Source organism: Notolepis coatsorum, assembly GCF_963971535.1.
Source record: "Notolepis coatsorum genome assembly, chromosome: 1".
Lineage (NCBI taxonomy): Eukaryota > Metazoa > Chordata > Actinopteri > Aulopiformes > Paralepididae > Notolepis > Notolepis coatsorum.
The window spans coordinates 24,940,156-24,957,172 of NC_140165.1; the positions used below are offsets into that span (position 1 = coordinate 24,940,156).

General features: G+C 39.8%; 1 protein-coding gene across 1 annotated transcript in view; it reads left to right on the top strand.

The window, feature by feature from the left end:
• LOC311227253 (uncharacterized protein) overlaps positions 1 to 17,017 on the top strand; it is a gene marked incomplete at its 5' end in the record, with an annotated part of 101,965 nt that overhangs the window by 44,198 nt on the left and 40,750 nt on the right. The window contains 10 exons of the mRNA XM_084312842.1: positions 4,603 to 4,647; positions 4,758 to 4,811; positions 7,349 to 7,393; positions 8,212 to 8,265; positions 9,296 to 9,394; positions 9,796 to 9,840; positions 11,139 to 11,237; positions 11,398 to 11,451; positions 16,097 to 16,204; positions 16,582 to 16,635. Of these exons, the coding sequence (XP_084168968.1) occupies positions 4,603 to 4,647; positions 4,758 to 4,811; positions 7,349 to 7,393; positions 8,212 to 8,265; positions 9,296 to 9,394; positions 9,796 to 9,840; positions 11,139 to 11,237; positions 11,398 to 11,451; positions 16,097 to 16,204; positions 16,582 to 16,635 (657 nt within the window). The remainder of the gene's footprint in view (positions 1 to 4,602; positions 4,648 to 4,757; positions 4,812 to 7,348; positions 7,394 to 8,211; positions 8,266 to 9,295; positions 9,395 to 9,795; positions 9,841 to 11,138; positions 11,238 to 11,397; positions 11,452 to 16,096; positions 16,205 to 16,581; positions 16,636 to 17,017) is intronic.

Sequence of the window (17,017 nt, forward strand, 5' to 3'; positions counted from 1 at the left end):
CTTTATTAACATTAAAATCTCTTTTTCAAGAGAGACCTTGGCCATGGTAGCAGCAGTAGGCCTACATATAATGATTACAGACAATACAACAGTCGACAATACAGTAAACAACACACAGAGACAGCTACAGTATGCAGTCTGGCGGAAAACATGGCATCTCAAAAACATTTACACTCCTCAGCTACAGTATCTAGTATAAGACTTTTAAAATCACCCAGAGGTATGAGATTCACTAAATTGAGCTCTTCCTGCAGACGATGCATAATAGAAGAATGCTGTTTTTCCCAGTTCTGTACGAGCCATGGGAGCATTATAAAGTCTGAGTGTAGCCGAGGAGTGACACAGCACTTTTCAGACAGGAGAATAGACTTGATCTCCTGGGCTGATGCTCAATCAGTACTTATGCTGCATTCGTTTATGGTCAGAGGTGGGACGTTGGAAGTGTCGTCTCCGACCTATGACCTGCGTTGGAGCCAGTAGTTTGGAAAAACATGGACGCTCACGCTAAACTTTATTGGCAATTTTTTCGTACAATTTGTCTCACATGAACTACAACTCACACAGACAGTTCACAACGACATATAGTTAATTATACTTACAAATGTACTCTTAAAACAGCTAAGAACAACATTAACACATTGGGTGCCATTCACGTCGTAAAACGGGTTTCAAGTTCATGCGAATAGTGCCAGATCACGGCGTACAACGTTATTTTGATCATATTTAATATTTTCGCCATGGTATTCATATTTCAGTCACAGAGGCTTGTCTGATGCTGTTTGAGCCGGCACAACTCTGCAACGCTTCAATACTGCCACCTGGTGGCTGATCGGCGAGTTGCAACCGGAAGTGGATCTCTTGTGATCCCGGTGCGTCTCCCTAACCCGTCCGGCCACTCGTATATCGTCGCGGGACTCAAGACACACACCGTGGATATAGATTGTTGCCATAACTCAATAATCTACATGATTTGGGAATGTATTCGTATTATACAAACCGGAAATGGATCGCCTCGATCCACATCACATAACTGGGATCTGTTTGCTCCAGTATCATCGCCCAACGGTAAGAGGAGACTGGCGTGAGTTTCAGCGTTTTTGCTTATTATTATCGATGCAAACTGCTCTGATCTATATATCACCCATACTACATGAATCATTTAACGACGCTCACGGAATTATAAACGACCCCCCCCCCCCCTTCCGTTCACCCACGCATGATCAGTCATAACGTTTAGAACCATGTTCAGTTGAAATTTTTAATATAGCGTGGATCGGTATTGTTGTGAAGGGCCAGATTAAACCGAATATATATATTTATTTATATATATATATTTAATTGTATTTGTATATTCTCTAATATTCCCTGATATCCCTTGTATATTCCTTGTACAATATGCATTGAATATCCATTCTAGCCTACTGAACATCCCATAATAGTCTCCATTCTACTATTGGTCGAGACCTTGGTGCCAGGCTGCCATACCCCTCAGACCCAGTTCAAACGTACCGCTCGACATGTACGAACAAGTCCTAGTTCCGCGTAGGAATTTGGCTACCGCACCACTAATGGGACTATTTGTTCATAGTGCGTATATATACTGCGCTACTAAAGTAGGACTTTCTTTTCAGTCCAGTTTCTTACCCTCCAATAGAGTCACAGACGTAAAGCCTCCCCGCGACGCCACGTGTGGGAGTAAGGCCAAGTTCGCCTACCATCGGTATTGAGACATCGTGTATATTAATATTTGAATAGTCATATTTGGCACTATATCGTCGAGTTGGACATAGTCTATTAAGCTAATAATAGTCTGTTAATATATAGTGCTTCGTGCGGTGAGAATACTACCGTAGTCAGTACCCCATCGTTTCGGGCAGAGAACTGGCTGCTTACCCAGGGTGGTTGACCCTATGTGAAGCTGCACCCGAGGAGCCCCAGAGCCGACGAGCGAGTGGACCTGTATACCGGATTATTCTACCGACGACAGCCCGCCTTCCCAGGCACGGATTATGCTTTGGATACTTTGATTATTCCATGGATAAAGACCCCCGACACTGCCGTGTGTTGGAACCCCCCCCCCTGGAGAGGACGCAAGGTGAGGAGACGCTCTGCAAGACGAGGTCGCTTCACGTCTCTCCCCCGTGGACCGGAGAGAGCCGGCCCACAAAGAGTCTACCTGCTTTCATCTGTGGTCCAAGGATCGCCGGCGCATTGAACGGCACTACAGTGGGTTCACCTGGGATACCCTTGGCCGGACGAGGCAGCCGGATTCTACCCCCCCCCCCCCTCCTACTCCTGTCGGCTTACAAGCGACCGGATTAACCCCCTCTAGTGTATCTAGTATATAATCATTAAAGTATCATTGCTGTTATTCCTTAACTATTCCAGGTCGTATATTTACCACCTGCGCCTTCAGAGATTGGACATTCTCTATTGATATACCGACGAATACTCCTTGCCATAAAAGTGCATACTATTTCAATTCATAAATGTAATTAAGTGATTAAGTGCTTATGCTACACACCATCGCTGTGTAGAAATAAAGACCTGTTTCTAATTCGTACATTTGTGTTGGATCCGTTTCATCTACGTGAGAGTGTTCATGATAATATATTTATGCCGTGTACTGGGTGGCCGAATATTAAGTACAAAGGTAGTGGTAGTAAGTATCATATCTAGTAATACAGTCAGGGAATTGTACCCCTCAGTTACAGGTATCAAACTGAATTTGATAATCTAATATATGCATTTATGCCTATATCTCACGTTCTGTGAAATACTGCAGAAAACGATAAAAACATATTTATACTCTAGACGGTATTTTCGTATGAATGTGTGAATGAAAAAGTAAAACGTTCCTACATCCTGAACGATAGATAATCGATGTTGAATGGGCCATAGTAATGTCAATTTAGCAATACAATTTAAAAAGTTATAGCCCTGCAAAGAAGGTGAACATCTCCATAGACTTACAGTGCTGGCAGAGAATGGTATAAGGTGCTGAAACTCAATGGCACCCAATGTGTTAACGTTTATAAGATGTGGGTGGCCATGTTGAAATTACATCAAATAATGCTGAGGCTTGAACCCGGGGGTTGAGAAATCGTACCCAAGTTTGATTGTCAATAACGGCATTCGTTAGTACAATAGCATACGTTGATCAGGGCGAATGCTATGACAACAATGGACAACCAAGCTGAAATTTACGTTAAATTGCTCCAAGAATATTCCAATTATTTGATTGCCATCTGCTAGATCGTATGTCCATTTGGCCCACGCCATAACCTCCCACAGAATAATGAATCCGGCGTCGGATTGACGATTCAATGCGATCGAGTGAAGATCTTGATCCACGTTACAAGATAACTCCGCCCGGATGACATTCAGTGACGGACAGCCCCATACACAGAGACATAATGCAACATCGGCCGCATACCACCAGGCGGCGGTATCGGACCGTTGTGATCTCAGACACATTGCCACACATTCCCACAGCATACCAGGATGAATTATGAAAGGAAATAGCGAAAAAAAGGAAAACGGACCCAATAACGTATATATATACGTGGTTGGCGTTATTCGATTGCTGGACAAACACGTATATATGCGTGAATGGCGCTGAATGAGTTAAAGGTACCCAACAGAGTTTGATTGTAAACAGCTTGCTTTTGTTTATATTCACATTACCACCCAAATAAGACTTTCTTTTTCTATTGTGGTTCTATAGTCTACAAGCTGAATAAAATGCCTACCTCATTTTCAAAGTCCATCTTCTTGGTTTCCTTTGCTCTCACAATGTTTATATCCCACTTCCTGTTTAGTTTCACTTTCAGTTTTGGTGAAGTTGTAATGACAATTTTGATTGACAGGCAGAAGGCTTGTTAGAGATTGTATATCAATCAATTTGAAGCACGGGGGCATGTTTACACGCCTCCAGGGCGCTCTTTTTTTGTTCTACCGTGTTCCCCGTGCTGGAAAAACACATGATGAAGATTTTCAAGGGACCCCTTTTCTCCAACTGTGCGCTATAGCAGCAATTTAATCAACTACTGGTCAAAAACTCCATTGGATATGATTGCCACTTCAAAGGTAACAATATGGTTAAATCCTGAACAGCTATTGGTACCTGAACACCAGTCTACTTTCCAGGCAGCCAATCATATACAAGGGATGGGGATAGGATTTCTGCATAAACCCCGCCCCCCCCCCCCTCTCTATACTGTGAGTCTTCATTCAGCAAACCTAGAATTTGGTAGTGTTGAACTGGAGTGCTACATTGGGAGTGCATATAGTAGTATAGGCATAGTAGCATAGTACATAATGCATACAAAAATCACTTCCATCACTTGTATATGATTGCCTGGCTGTGTGTATGTCCCTCACCTGTTTGGAATTCACATGGACATACATTTCATCCAAACGTATAACTGTGTGTGTGTGTGTGTGTGTGTGTGTGTGTGTGTGTGTGTGTGTGTGTGTGTGTGTGTGTGTGTGTGTGTGTGTGTGTGTGTGTGTGTGTGTGTGTGTGTGTGTGTGTGTGTGTGTGTGTGTGTGTGTGTGTGTGTGTGTGTGTGTGTGTGTGTGTGTGTGTGTGTGACACAGGGTGTGTCTGGCTCCCCAGGTGGAATGGGACTTATAGGACTTCCAGTAAGTAAGACAAGCCCGTTCATCTGCTACAACATTTCATACAAAGTCAGTCTATGTTATCACTTTGCACAAACGCTCGCACACAGTTAACATGGCCCTTTGTGTTTCAGGGTGTTGTGGGCCAGCAGGGAGAGAGAGGCAGGATTGGACCAACCGGACCTGTGGTAAGGAAGAGAACGAGATGATTGGATTAAGTCACTGGCATATTTAACTATCACTGTAGCCCGCTCAGGTGTATGTTGTTTGCATCTATCTCGGAATTTGATCTCGGAATTCTCAATACTCTTTTCAATGGCTATCGTTAGGATGTTGTCCGGTTCTCAAAATTATATCTCACACGCGTGTGTGATCATACATCTGAAAGGGTTAATAAAGGCTAATATCTTTTTCATGGTTGTATGTGATCTTCAGTTGTTTGACTTGAGAGTAGGTCAGAAAATCAGGTGTAATTGGAATGTATGGTTTAGTTCGGTTCATCAGCGACAAGAGACTTTTCATAGAGGGAGACGATTCAGCGTGCTTACATTACCATAAGAGACTAGAGCAGGTACAGGTAACATTTAACTACCCTAAGAGACTAGAGCAGGTACAGGTAACATTCAACTACCATAAGAGACTAGAGCAGGTACAGGTAACATTCAACTACCATAAGAGACTAGAGCAGGTACAGGTAACATTCAACTACCCTAAGAGACTAGAGCAGATACAGGTAACATTCAACTACCATAAGAGACTAGAGCAGGTACAGGTAACATTCAACTACCATAAGAGACTAGAGCAGGTACAGGTAACATTCAACTACCATAAGAGACTAGAGCAGGTACAGGTAACATTCAACTACCATAAGAGACTAGAGCAGGTACAGGTAACATTCAACTACCATAAGAGACTAGAGCAGATACAGGTAACATTCAACTACCATAAGAGACTAGAGCAGGTACAGGTAACATTCAACTACCATAAGAGACTAGAGCAGATACAGGTAACATTCAACTACCATAAGAGACTAGAGCAGGTACAGGTAACATTCAACTACCATAAGAGACTAGAGCAGGTACAGGTAACATTCAACTACCATACGAGACTAGAGCAGGTACAGGTAACATTCAACTACCATAAGAGACTAGAGCAGGTACAGGTAACATTCAACTACCATACGAGACTAGAGCAGATACAGGTAACATTCAACTACCATAAGAGACTAGAGCAGATGCAGGTAACATTCAACTACCATAAGAGACTAGAGCAGATGCAGGTAACATTCAACTACCATACGAGACTAGAGCAGATACAGGTAACATTCAACTACCCTAAGAGACTAGAGCAGATACAGGTAACATTCAACTACCCTAAGAGACTAGAGCAGATACAGGTAACATTCAACTACCATACGAGACTAGAGCAGATACAGGTAACATTCAACTACCCTAAGAGACTAGAGCAGATACAGGTAACATTCAACTACCCTAAGAGACTAGAGCAGATACAGGTAACATTCAACTACCATAAGAGACTAGAGCAGATACAGGTAACATTCAACTACCCTAAGAGACTAGAGCAGATACAGGTAACATTCAACTACCACAAGAGACTAGAGCAGGTACAAGTAACATTCAACTACCACAAGAGACTAGAGCAGATACAGGTAACATTCAACTACCATAAGAGACTAGAGCAGATACAGGTAACATTCAACTACCATACGAGACTAGAGAAGATACAGGTAACATTCAACTACCCTAAGAGACTAGAGCAGATACAGGTAACATTCAACTACCATACGAGACTAGAGCAGATACAGGTAACATTCAACTACCCTAAGAGACTAGAGCAGATACAGGTAACATTCAACTACCCTAAGAGACTAGAGCAGATACAGGTAACATTCAACTACCATACGAGACTAGAGCAGATACAGGTAACATTCAACTACCCTAAGAGACTAGAGCAGATACAGGTAACATTCAACTACCATACGAGACTAGAGCAGATACAGGTAACATTCAACTACCCTAAGAGACTAGAGTGGGCACAGGTTCCATTCACTCACCTACTGGTAATGTTGTTATCCTCCTGGATTATTGGTCAAACTTAACAAGTCACTTTATTAACACACTCCTCCTCTCTTTCTCTGTGTATTTGTCCCTGTCTCTCTGTCCTACTGTCTGTCTATCTGTCCTACTGTCTGTCTATCTGTCCTACTGTCTGTCTTTCTCTCCTACTGTCTGTCTCTCTGTCCTACTGTCTGTCTCTCTCTCTCCTACTGTCTGTCTCTCTGTCCTACTGTCTGTCTTTCTCTCCTACTGTCTGTCTCTCTCTCCTACTGTCTGTCTCTCTCTCCTACTGGCTGTCTCTCTGTCCTACTGTCTGTCTCTCTCTCCCACTGTCTGTCTCTCTGTCCTTCTGTCTCTCTCTCCTACTGTCTGTCTGTCTCTCCTACTGGCTGTCTCTCTCTCCTACTGTCTGTCTCTCTCTCTCCTACTGTCTGTCTCTCTGTCCTACTGTCTGTCTCTCTCTCCTACTGTCTGTCTCTCTGTCCTACTGTCTGTCTCTCTCTCCTACTGTCTGTCTCTCTCTCCTACTGTCTGTCTCTCTCTCCTACTGTCTGTCTCTCTGTCCTACTGTCTGTCTCTCTCTCGTACTGTCTGTCTCTCTCTCCTACTGTCGGTCTCTCTCTCCTACTGTCTGTCTCTCTCTCCAGGGGAAACGGGGTCTGTTTGGTCACGTTGGTAAACCAGGCCCTATGGTGAGAATTGCTATTCATAAATCAATGACTATTATTATGTAGACCACATAAGTAACTCACGTTGGGCTTAGCCAAAACGTTTTATTTTATTTTATTCAGCATGGTGAAAATTAAAGGGGTTTGTTTTTCACAGATATGTATATTTGTACATTTTGTGTTTTCTTTCGGTAAACCTGTAACAATTAAATAGTTGGAAGTTGCTTGCCATCGGTTGGTAACATTAGCTGCTTAACAGGAACTTATCTTTTTTTTTATTTATTTTTATTCTAGACAATAATGGCAAAGTAAGCAGTGTGGTCTGTCTATGCATTATTAGGGACCCCCGGCTAATCACTTGTCAAGAAGGACGTTAAAAGTAGATTTGAATCTAATCTAAAAGAAATGCAGTTTATTGCAGTATACATCATCAAACCATTATTTAACCAGAAATAAAAACCCATTGAGACCGAGGTCTCTTTTTCAAGGGTGATCTGGCCAAGAAGGCAAGCACGAATTATGACAATACCTACATAACAAGGCACAATACACATACAGTAGACTACCATACAACAGAATTTTTTTATGAAAAGTCAAATTCAGCTTAAAAAAATACAAGCACAATAAAACAATAACAATCAACCAAAATTGAAAATGCAACATCAAAGCAGGAGCAGCAGGTGGCAAGGATTTCCGATATTTTTTGTTTGAAGCGACACAAGGAGATCGGAGAGGCCACTTTGAGATGTGTCTGGAGGTCATTCCAGGACCAAGGACCGAAATAAAATAGGCTTCTTTTACTTGCCTCAGTTGTCTATTGAATGTTGAACGTGTTCCTCCAGGGCCCTCTGGGAATAGCCGGTGTGCTAGGGTTTCCAGGTAACCCGGGGATGAAGGTGAGTAAAATGTCAGTGTTGATGTCATTTCAACAACTGGGAATTTTGTACAGTCACGATTTGATTATTACAGTAAGACGACAGCAGCACTGGTTACAGTTCATTTTTAAATGTATTCACTTCAATTATCCGCAATATCTCAAACAGTATATGGACCCTTTCACCTCTAGACATCAACTGAGACACTGTGCACAGCTATTTTTTAAAGTTCCAACAAATGTAACTACCTCAGTTGGCAAAAAATCATTCATGTTCAAAGGTCCATCTGACTGGAATAATCTCCCAGTTCATATTCGAGCTATAACATCCTCACAACTGTTTAAAACTGCGCTGTCCACTCACCTTGAGATTACTTGTTCATGTTTCCACCAATAATAGTATAACAGATCATTGAAGCAATCACTTAAATATGTGCTCTGTGTTTTGTTGTTTGTTTGTCTTATGTTCCTCTTGTTTGATGTTGTTTGAACCTGTTTATTATTAATTTGATCTTGTTTTCTGTTTGGTTTTTGTTTGCTTCTTTTGTTTTGTTATGTTTAATACATAATCATTTATGTATTTTGTAAGCTGTGGACCCCCTTGAAAACGAGATGGTTCATCTCAAGGGGTAATTCCAAATAAAGAATTTCAATATATATTATAAAATCGTACCAGATTTTGACATTTAGAATTTTAGCCCATTTGTAGACCGTTAATGTTTTTCAGTCTGCCTGAAAACAGTTCTAAAAAAAGTATCTAAATTTCAACTCTCTCTCTCTTTGTTGTGAATAATGGAACTATTTATACCAAGAATGCTCCATATAGTATGATTTCATGTGATCTGCAGCCATTTTGTGGCCATTAGGAATCCTTCCTATTAATTTAGTGGCCATTGGGTGTCTTTCCTACACATACACAAATAGGTGTCCCTCCTATTTCACCCAGTCTAATACATTTTGGGACACCAAATGACAAAAAAAAAAAAAAAAAACGTATCACATTTTTATACTACAAGTTTAATCCAACAGTGTCTATTTCTTCCTCTGTACAGGGTGAGCCAGGGCCTACAGGGGCGAGAGGGAGTGAAGGGCGTCAGGGCTCCAGAGGCGATGGTGGTCGACTAGGATTGGCAGGACCCACAGGACTTCAGGTATGTTTAGAGTCAGTAGCCTAAAGGCTATCTAGAAGAGCACCCAGGCATTGGGAATCCCTGGGTAATTGTGAGATGAGTCTGTTGGGGTCCCATGATAATTTATTGAAGGTGAAACTGTATAGTATTATGAATATAATAGCCTATAGGTAATGATGTTTATAATTATTTTGTGATAAATTAAACAGCCTGAAAGGGAAACATAAAGATATTTCTGCGCTGTGCTCTCTCCCATGTCAGGGGGAAGGGGGTTGTGTGAGCAGTCGTGCCTTTTATGTTGGGGGTCATGAGTCAACAACCATAGATTTGAAGCATTTAGTGACATGAGAGACGCACTTCAACATGACACAGTAAATACCTATGTTTTGTACCTTCTCCTGAGTTATTTTATATATTAACAGGGTGCTGCAGGACAAGACGGAGGTCCAGGTGCCAAAGGCCCGACAGTAAGTATAACTGAATAAAGGAATCAACGACTATACGTTAAACACAGACAATTCAGTTTGTTACCCAGCAAACATTTTAATGTCAATTAGCTATGTATTGGCCATTGGGCCAAAGGGCATCTAAACAACTGGCCAAATGGGCCGACATGAAGGTTTATATGACGTTAGACTTGTGTTTTCTAAATGTTGTAAATCGAATAGTGAGATGAGGATTTCAAATGCAGGCTGTGACTAGAAGAGGGAGGCCATCTACCAGCGGCCCCAGCCGGTCTCCACTCCTCATGTGTCAACATGACTGAATCTTCTCTCAACCATCTCAGGCAGTGCAATTCATAGGATTGCATTTTTCTTAGACACTACTGAAACCCACTTTAAAGGAACACGCCAACATTTGGGGAAATTAGCTTATCGTCTTCTCCAGAGAGAGAGAGAGACAAGAAGATAGATACCAGTTTCCTCTCAGTGTGTTCAGTAGAAAGCTGCATCTGGCTGCATGTTAGCCTAGCTTAGCACAATGAATGGAAGCGGACGTGACCGGTTAGCCTAGGCATTGTCCAACTAACACCTCTGCCGAAGGCTAACCGGTCATGTCCGCTTCCATTCATTGTGCTAAGCTAGGCTAACATGCAGCCAGATAGCTTTCTACTGAACGCACAGAGAGGAAACTGGTATCTATCTTCTTGTCTCTCTCTGGAGAAGACGGTAAGCTAATTCCCCCAAATGTTGGCTGTTATGTTGTACGTCCGTAGTATTTTGTATGTAGGTAGAGGTGTAGTAATAAGTCTCCGGATACAGGATTACTCTTTAGTCTTTTAGTCAAGCATTGCAGGTTAGGTTACAACATGGTACACTCTGTTCTATTATCATTCTACGTGTACTCTTCTTCTGCACGTATCAGCTGTAGACCTAACAGGGCATTGTATTAACTGCGCCCCATAGTGGAGACTCTTGGGAGTACAGCTACAACATGCATTACAGAACACAACATTGGCGTGTTCCTTTAAGCCCTGTTTCCACTAGACACTAGTGAAAAACCCCTTTAAGTTTTCACTAGATACCATGATTTGTAAACAGATGTTTGAGGGACAGCTGCTGGTGTTGAGAGAGAGACTACTGAAACCCCATTTGAAGTGTCATTCCTTTGCTGAAAGTTGAAATATTGGTGCTCTGAGTGGTAGAAATGTGCTAAGCTCTCACTGCTGTTGGGAAAGCGCAAAAGTGCTTCCTTTCCATTGAAAAGGAAATAATTAAATAAAACGGTTGGAATTTTGGTTCAAAGTTTATTTCCCCTCTTCCAGGGTATAGCAGGAATACTCGGCCCAGTGGGTCTGGTCGGCCCAGCAGGACCTCCCGGGCCCCAAGGAACGACAGGAATGGCAGGCCCCAAGGGCCAATTGGTATGGATGTTATTTATCTCATATAATGAATATCTGTTTCATGCTTTATGTCCTAATAACATTCCCAGCCTCATCATGTTATTCGCCAGCTACAATGAATTAGGGTAGTCTTGCACATGCTAGCCATTTAACTTGAGGTGATGTCATCTTCTGTTCACAGGGGGATCTTGGTGTGGCTGGCTTCAAAGGAGATGGTGGAATGAAAGGAGAATCAGTAAGATATAAATAAACTTCAATGCGTCCAAAAAACAAGTACAGAGATGTATTACCCCAGTAGAAGTACTGAGGTGTACAATATTACTCCAGTAGAAGTACAGAGATGTATTTATACAGTAGAGGTACTGTGATGTTTAAGTTTAAGTTTAAGTTTAAGTTTAAGTTTAAGTTTAAGTTTAAGTTTAAGTTTAAGTTTAAGTTTATTTGGATCCCCATTAGCCACAGCAGTGCTGGGGCTATTCTTCCTGGGGTCCATAACACATAAAATACAGTTACAGACGTATACACTCACAACATTTACATATCATACAGACAATTAAAACAACAATAAAAACCCTTATACACTCATAACATTTACATGACATACAGACCATTAAAACAACAATAAAAACCCTTATACACTCACAACATTTACATGTCATACAGACAATTAAAACAACAATAAAAACCCTAATCAAATTCATAATACAAGATAAAAATATATACGCCTTATGAATTCATAATACAATACAATAATACCTGTTCATATCAGCCAATTATACAATATTTTAATAATATATCCCTATCAGACACATGCCTTTTCATCCATATATACCTATCTCTTTATCAGACACATACATTTTCATTTACGTACACACTATCTATTAGGGAATGTCAATTTCTTTGGTTGAAAATGTTGTTTTACCACGATTTTGAAACGGCATTTACTATTCTCCTGCTTAACATGTCTGGGAAGAGAGTTCCATTCCTGCATACCACGGAACATGACAGTTCGCTTCATTGCATTCGACCTCACTTTTGGAAGTGTAAAACCTCGTGCAGAAGCATGTCTGGTGGAATGGTTGTGTCTGTCAAGACTTATTGATAAATTGTTATATAAAATTGAGGGGATCTTTGTAACAAGAATATTCCTTGTGAATACAAGGAGTGAGCAGAGTAATTTATGTTTGACAAGTAACCAAGTTAAACAAATGTGCATCGCTGCAACATTAGTTCTGTACTCACAGCGAAGCGCTATACGTGCTGCTTTGTTTTGTACCATTTGTAATTTTTTCAGTTTATTCGTTGTTACATTCGACCATACTGCAGGACAATAGTCAAGATTTGACAAAACCAGAGCTTGAATTACCTGTTTGATAGAATTTAGTGGTAACAAATGAGCACATCTTTTAACAACAGAAATCCCTCTTCCCATTTTCACTACTATATTGTTTATATGGTGTGACCATGACAATTTACTGTCTAATGTTACCCCTAGGAGTTTAGTCTCCTGGACTTGATTAATTACCACATCACTTATCAAAAGTTTCAAGACTGGGTTCGTTCTTAGAGTATGGTTTGAACCGAAAATGATGCTACTTGTCTTTGATATGTTTAGAACTAGTTTGTTATTCTTTATCCATTCCATCACTGATTGCAACTCTGCCTTTAGGACCGTATTTAATTCATTGGCTGTTGAGGCTGATGTGTAAATCGTTGAATCATCCGCATACATAGAAATATAGGACTTATTTAGGACAAGAGGCATGTCATTTGTAAATATGGTGTAGAGCAAAGGCCCAAGGCAACTTCCTTGGGGTACTCCACACCTTACCGTTTTAACTTCTGAGTAACTCCCATTAAAAAAAACTATTTGTTTCCGGTTTGCTAAATAAGTTTGCATCCAAGATAGTGCAGATGAGGAGAAACCGTAACATTCAAGTTTTTTAAGTAAGAATTTGTGATCTATGATGTCGAATGCTGCAGTAAAATCAAGCAAGACAGCTCCAACCATTTTCTTTTTATCTATCTCTTTCAGCCAATCATCCGTCATTTGGGTTAAAGCAGTCGCTGTTGAATGTCCTTCACGATATGCATGTTGAAAATCAGTGGTCAATGTGTTAAAAGAAAAGTAGCTTTTAATCTGTTCACTTACTATTCTTTCCATCAGTTTACTCAAAACTGGCAGTAAACTTATGGGACGACTATTAGATCCTGAGAATGGCAATTTCAAAATTTTTGGCAGTGGTATTACTTTGGCAGTTTTCCACTGTTGCGGATACAAACATTCACTAAAGGATTGATTTATAATATGACAGATAGCAGGGGCAATTAAATCAGGGACCAATTTCAGAAGTTTCCCATCAAGACCGTCAACACCTGGTGGTTTGTTTTTAGTGGTACTTAACATATGTTCTACATTACTTATAGTCACACTATCAAAATTAAATTGACAATTTTTATCTTTCATTATTTTATTCTTTATTAATAAATAAGATTTTTCATTATCTATTGTTTGCATATTATTTCTTAAATTATCTACTTTTCCAATAAAATAATTGTTAATATGATTAGCAATCTCAACTGGTTTGGTGAGGAATTTTCCTTCCGTTTCTAGAAAGGATGGGGTAGGTTTCTTATTCCTGCCCATTATTTCATTTAGAGTATTCCATAATAATTTACTGTCATTTTTTATATAATTAAACCTATTTTCATAATACAATTTCTTCTTCTTCTTATTACATTTTGTAACAACATTTCTTAATTTACAATATACCTCCCAGTCTGATTTATAACCTGATGTATTTGCTATTAATTTAGCTCGATTACGTTCTATCATATATTCTTTTAGTTCATCATCCAACCATGGTGTTCTGACGCTTCTGACTGTAAACTTTCTCAATGGTGCATGTTTGTCAACAAGTGGCATAAAAATGGTATCAAATTCCCATAGAGATTTTTCAGGATCTTTTTCCCTCAACACCTTTGACCAACATAGATTTTCAACATCCTTCACAAAGCTGTCTTGATTAAACATTTTATACGATCTTTTGTAAATTATTTTAGGTCCCAGTTTTGGCATTTTAGTCTTCCTCACAATAGCAATTAAGTTATGGTCGCTACAACCAACAGTTACAGATACCGCCTTGGAACATAGCTCCGCATTGTTAGTAAAAATGTGATCAATGCAGGTGGAGACCTGGTTACCATCCTTTTTCAAACATATCCTAGTTGGTTTGTTAATTACCTGTGATAGACCACATGCATTTGCTACAGTTAGAAGTCGTTTTTTCAATGGGCATTTCAATGAAAACCAATCGATGTTAAGGTCACCCATAAAATAAATCTCATTACTCAAATCACACACTTGGTCCAACATGTCACATATTTGTTCTAGATACACATTATTTGCACTAGGTGGTCTATAACAGCAACCGATCAACATAGGCTTCAAATGAGGCAAGTGTACTTGCAGCCATAATGTTTCAATTTCATTATTCATTAAATCTTCCCTAATCTTCACTGGAATAAGATTCTGAATATAAAAAGCAACCCCTCCCCCAAATGCATTCCTGTCCTTTCTAAAAATGTTGTATCCATCAATTTGCAATGCCCCATCCTCAAATGTAGAATCAAGGTGTGTTTCTGATATAGCTAAAATATGGAAATTGTCTGATAGTAAAATCTCTGATATCTCAGCTAGCTTGTTTCTTATAATGATGTATTTATACAGTAGAGGTACTGTGATGTATTTATACAGTAGAAGTACTGATATGTATTACTCCAGTAGAGGTACTGAGATGTATTTATACAGTAGAGGTACTGAGATGTATTTATACAGTAGAGGTACTGAGATGTGTGTATACAGTAGAGGTACTGATATGTATTTATACAGTAGAGGTACTGTGATGTATTTATACAGTAGAAGTACTGAGATGTGTTTATACAGTAGAGGTACTGTGATGTATTTATACAGTAGAGGTACTGAGATGTGTTTATACAGTAGAAGTACTGAGATGTGTTTATACAGTAGAAGTACTGAGATGTGTTTATACAGTAGAAGTACTGAGATGTGTTTATACAGTAGAAGTACTGAGATGTGTTTATACAGTAGAATATGTGAGATGTGTTAGTACAGTAGAAGTACATATTACTCCAGTAGAGGTACTGAGATGTATTACTCGAGCTACACAATCTATTACTCCAACTGCAAGCCAGCCTAGCTTAGCACAAATTAATGGAAGCGGACTCAGACCAGCTAGCCTAGCTGTTGGTCAAAAGCAGAGGCTAGGCTAGATGTCTGTATCCGCTTCCATGAATTTGTGCTAAGCTAGGATAGCTTGCAGCTGGATAGCTTTCTACAGAACGCACAGAGAGGAAACTGGTATCTATCTTTTCTGACTCTCAATCAAAGGCTTTCATTGACTAATTTAATTGTTAATTTAGTTTATAAATCTGTAAAAGATGCATGGCTTTCCCACATCATTATGCTCCTGAATAGGAAGAAAATGCAAAACGCCCTTTAGATTTACTTGACATTAATTGATCGATTGATTTTGTAATCTGACTGGTTGGTTGGTTGATTAATTAATACATGTATTGGTTGATTTTGATTAATTGATTGATTGATTTTGTAATTGAATGCTTTATTGGCAGATTGATTTAATCGATTTATTGATTGATGGACTGATTCACTCAGTGACGGATTCACTGGTTGGTTGGTTTGTTGGTTAATTTATTGATTGGTTGATTGGTTGATTGATTGGTTGATTGTTTGCTTGCTTGCTTGCTTGATTGATTGATTGATTGATTGATTGATTGATTGATTGATTGATTGATTGGTTGATTGATTGATTGGTTGATTGACTGTAATATCACAATAGGGTGACCATGGTGCCCCTGGCACATTAGGCCCAATGGGAGAAGATGGGAAGAGAGGACCTCGAGGTGATGGTGGCTCCATAGGTGAGCCAGGACTTGCTGGTGAGATGGTGAGTCATCGCATTGAACTTGTCTTCAAAACTTTTTACATTTCAAATATATATTTGTAAGTATTTCATATATGTAAGTATGTATGTATGTACCACAATGTCATTACATCATAATTCCATCACAATATGATCCCGTTGAAAGACGATAAATGATAATATTGACCAGCCTTCATATTTATTTTACTGATACCTTTAACTCAGTTGCATGACGCTGAACAGCCTACACACTATTTCTGCCTCATATTAGCTCTGAACTGAGGCTGTTAGTTTCAACTCACTGAACATGCATTTACCTTCACAGCATATTAAATGTTTTATATCATGTTCAGCTTTATCATTTGTACAAAACCTTTGTAGTAACCAATATTTCCCTCTAGGGGTCGCCAGGAAACAGGGGTTTTCCCGGTTCCGACGGTCTACCTGGCCAAAAGGTACAGTAGACCTTCTGACCTGAAGAATAGGATCGGCACATTCCCTTGTGTTACTCTTATTCTACTGACCTCAAACTATTTAATTTACTTATGTGTATAGTCCGCTTACTTTAGTAGCACTTTATATCTGTTGTGTGTCTTTTTTCTGGGCTGTGTCTGTTCAAACAGGCTGGGTGGATTGATGGTATTTACTCTATTTTTGTGTTTAATTGTAGTTGTAGTTGTAATTGTAATTGTAAGTCTGTCAGTATCTTATTTCTAACTTTTGTCATTTGTGTACCTGCTTAGGTTGATTGTGTGTGTGTGTGTGTGTGTGTGTGTGTGTGTGTGTGTGTGTGTGTGTGTGTGTGTGTGTGTGTGTGTGTGTGTGTGTGTGTGTGTG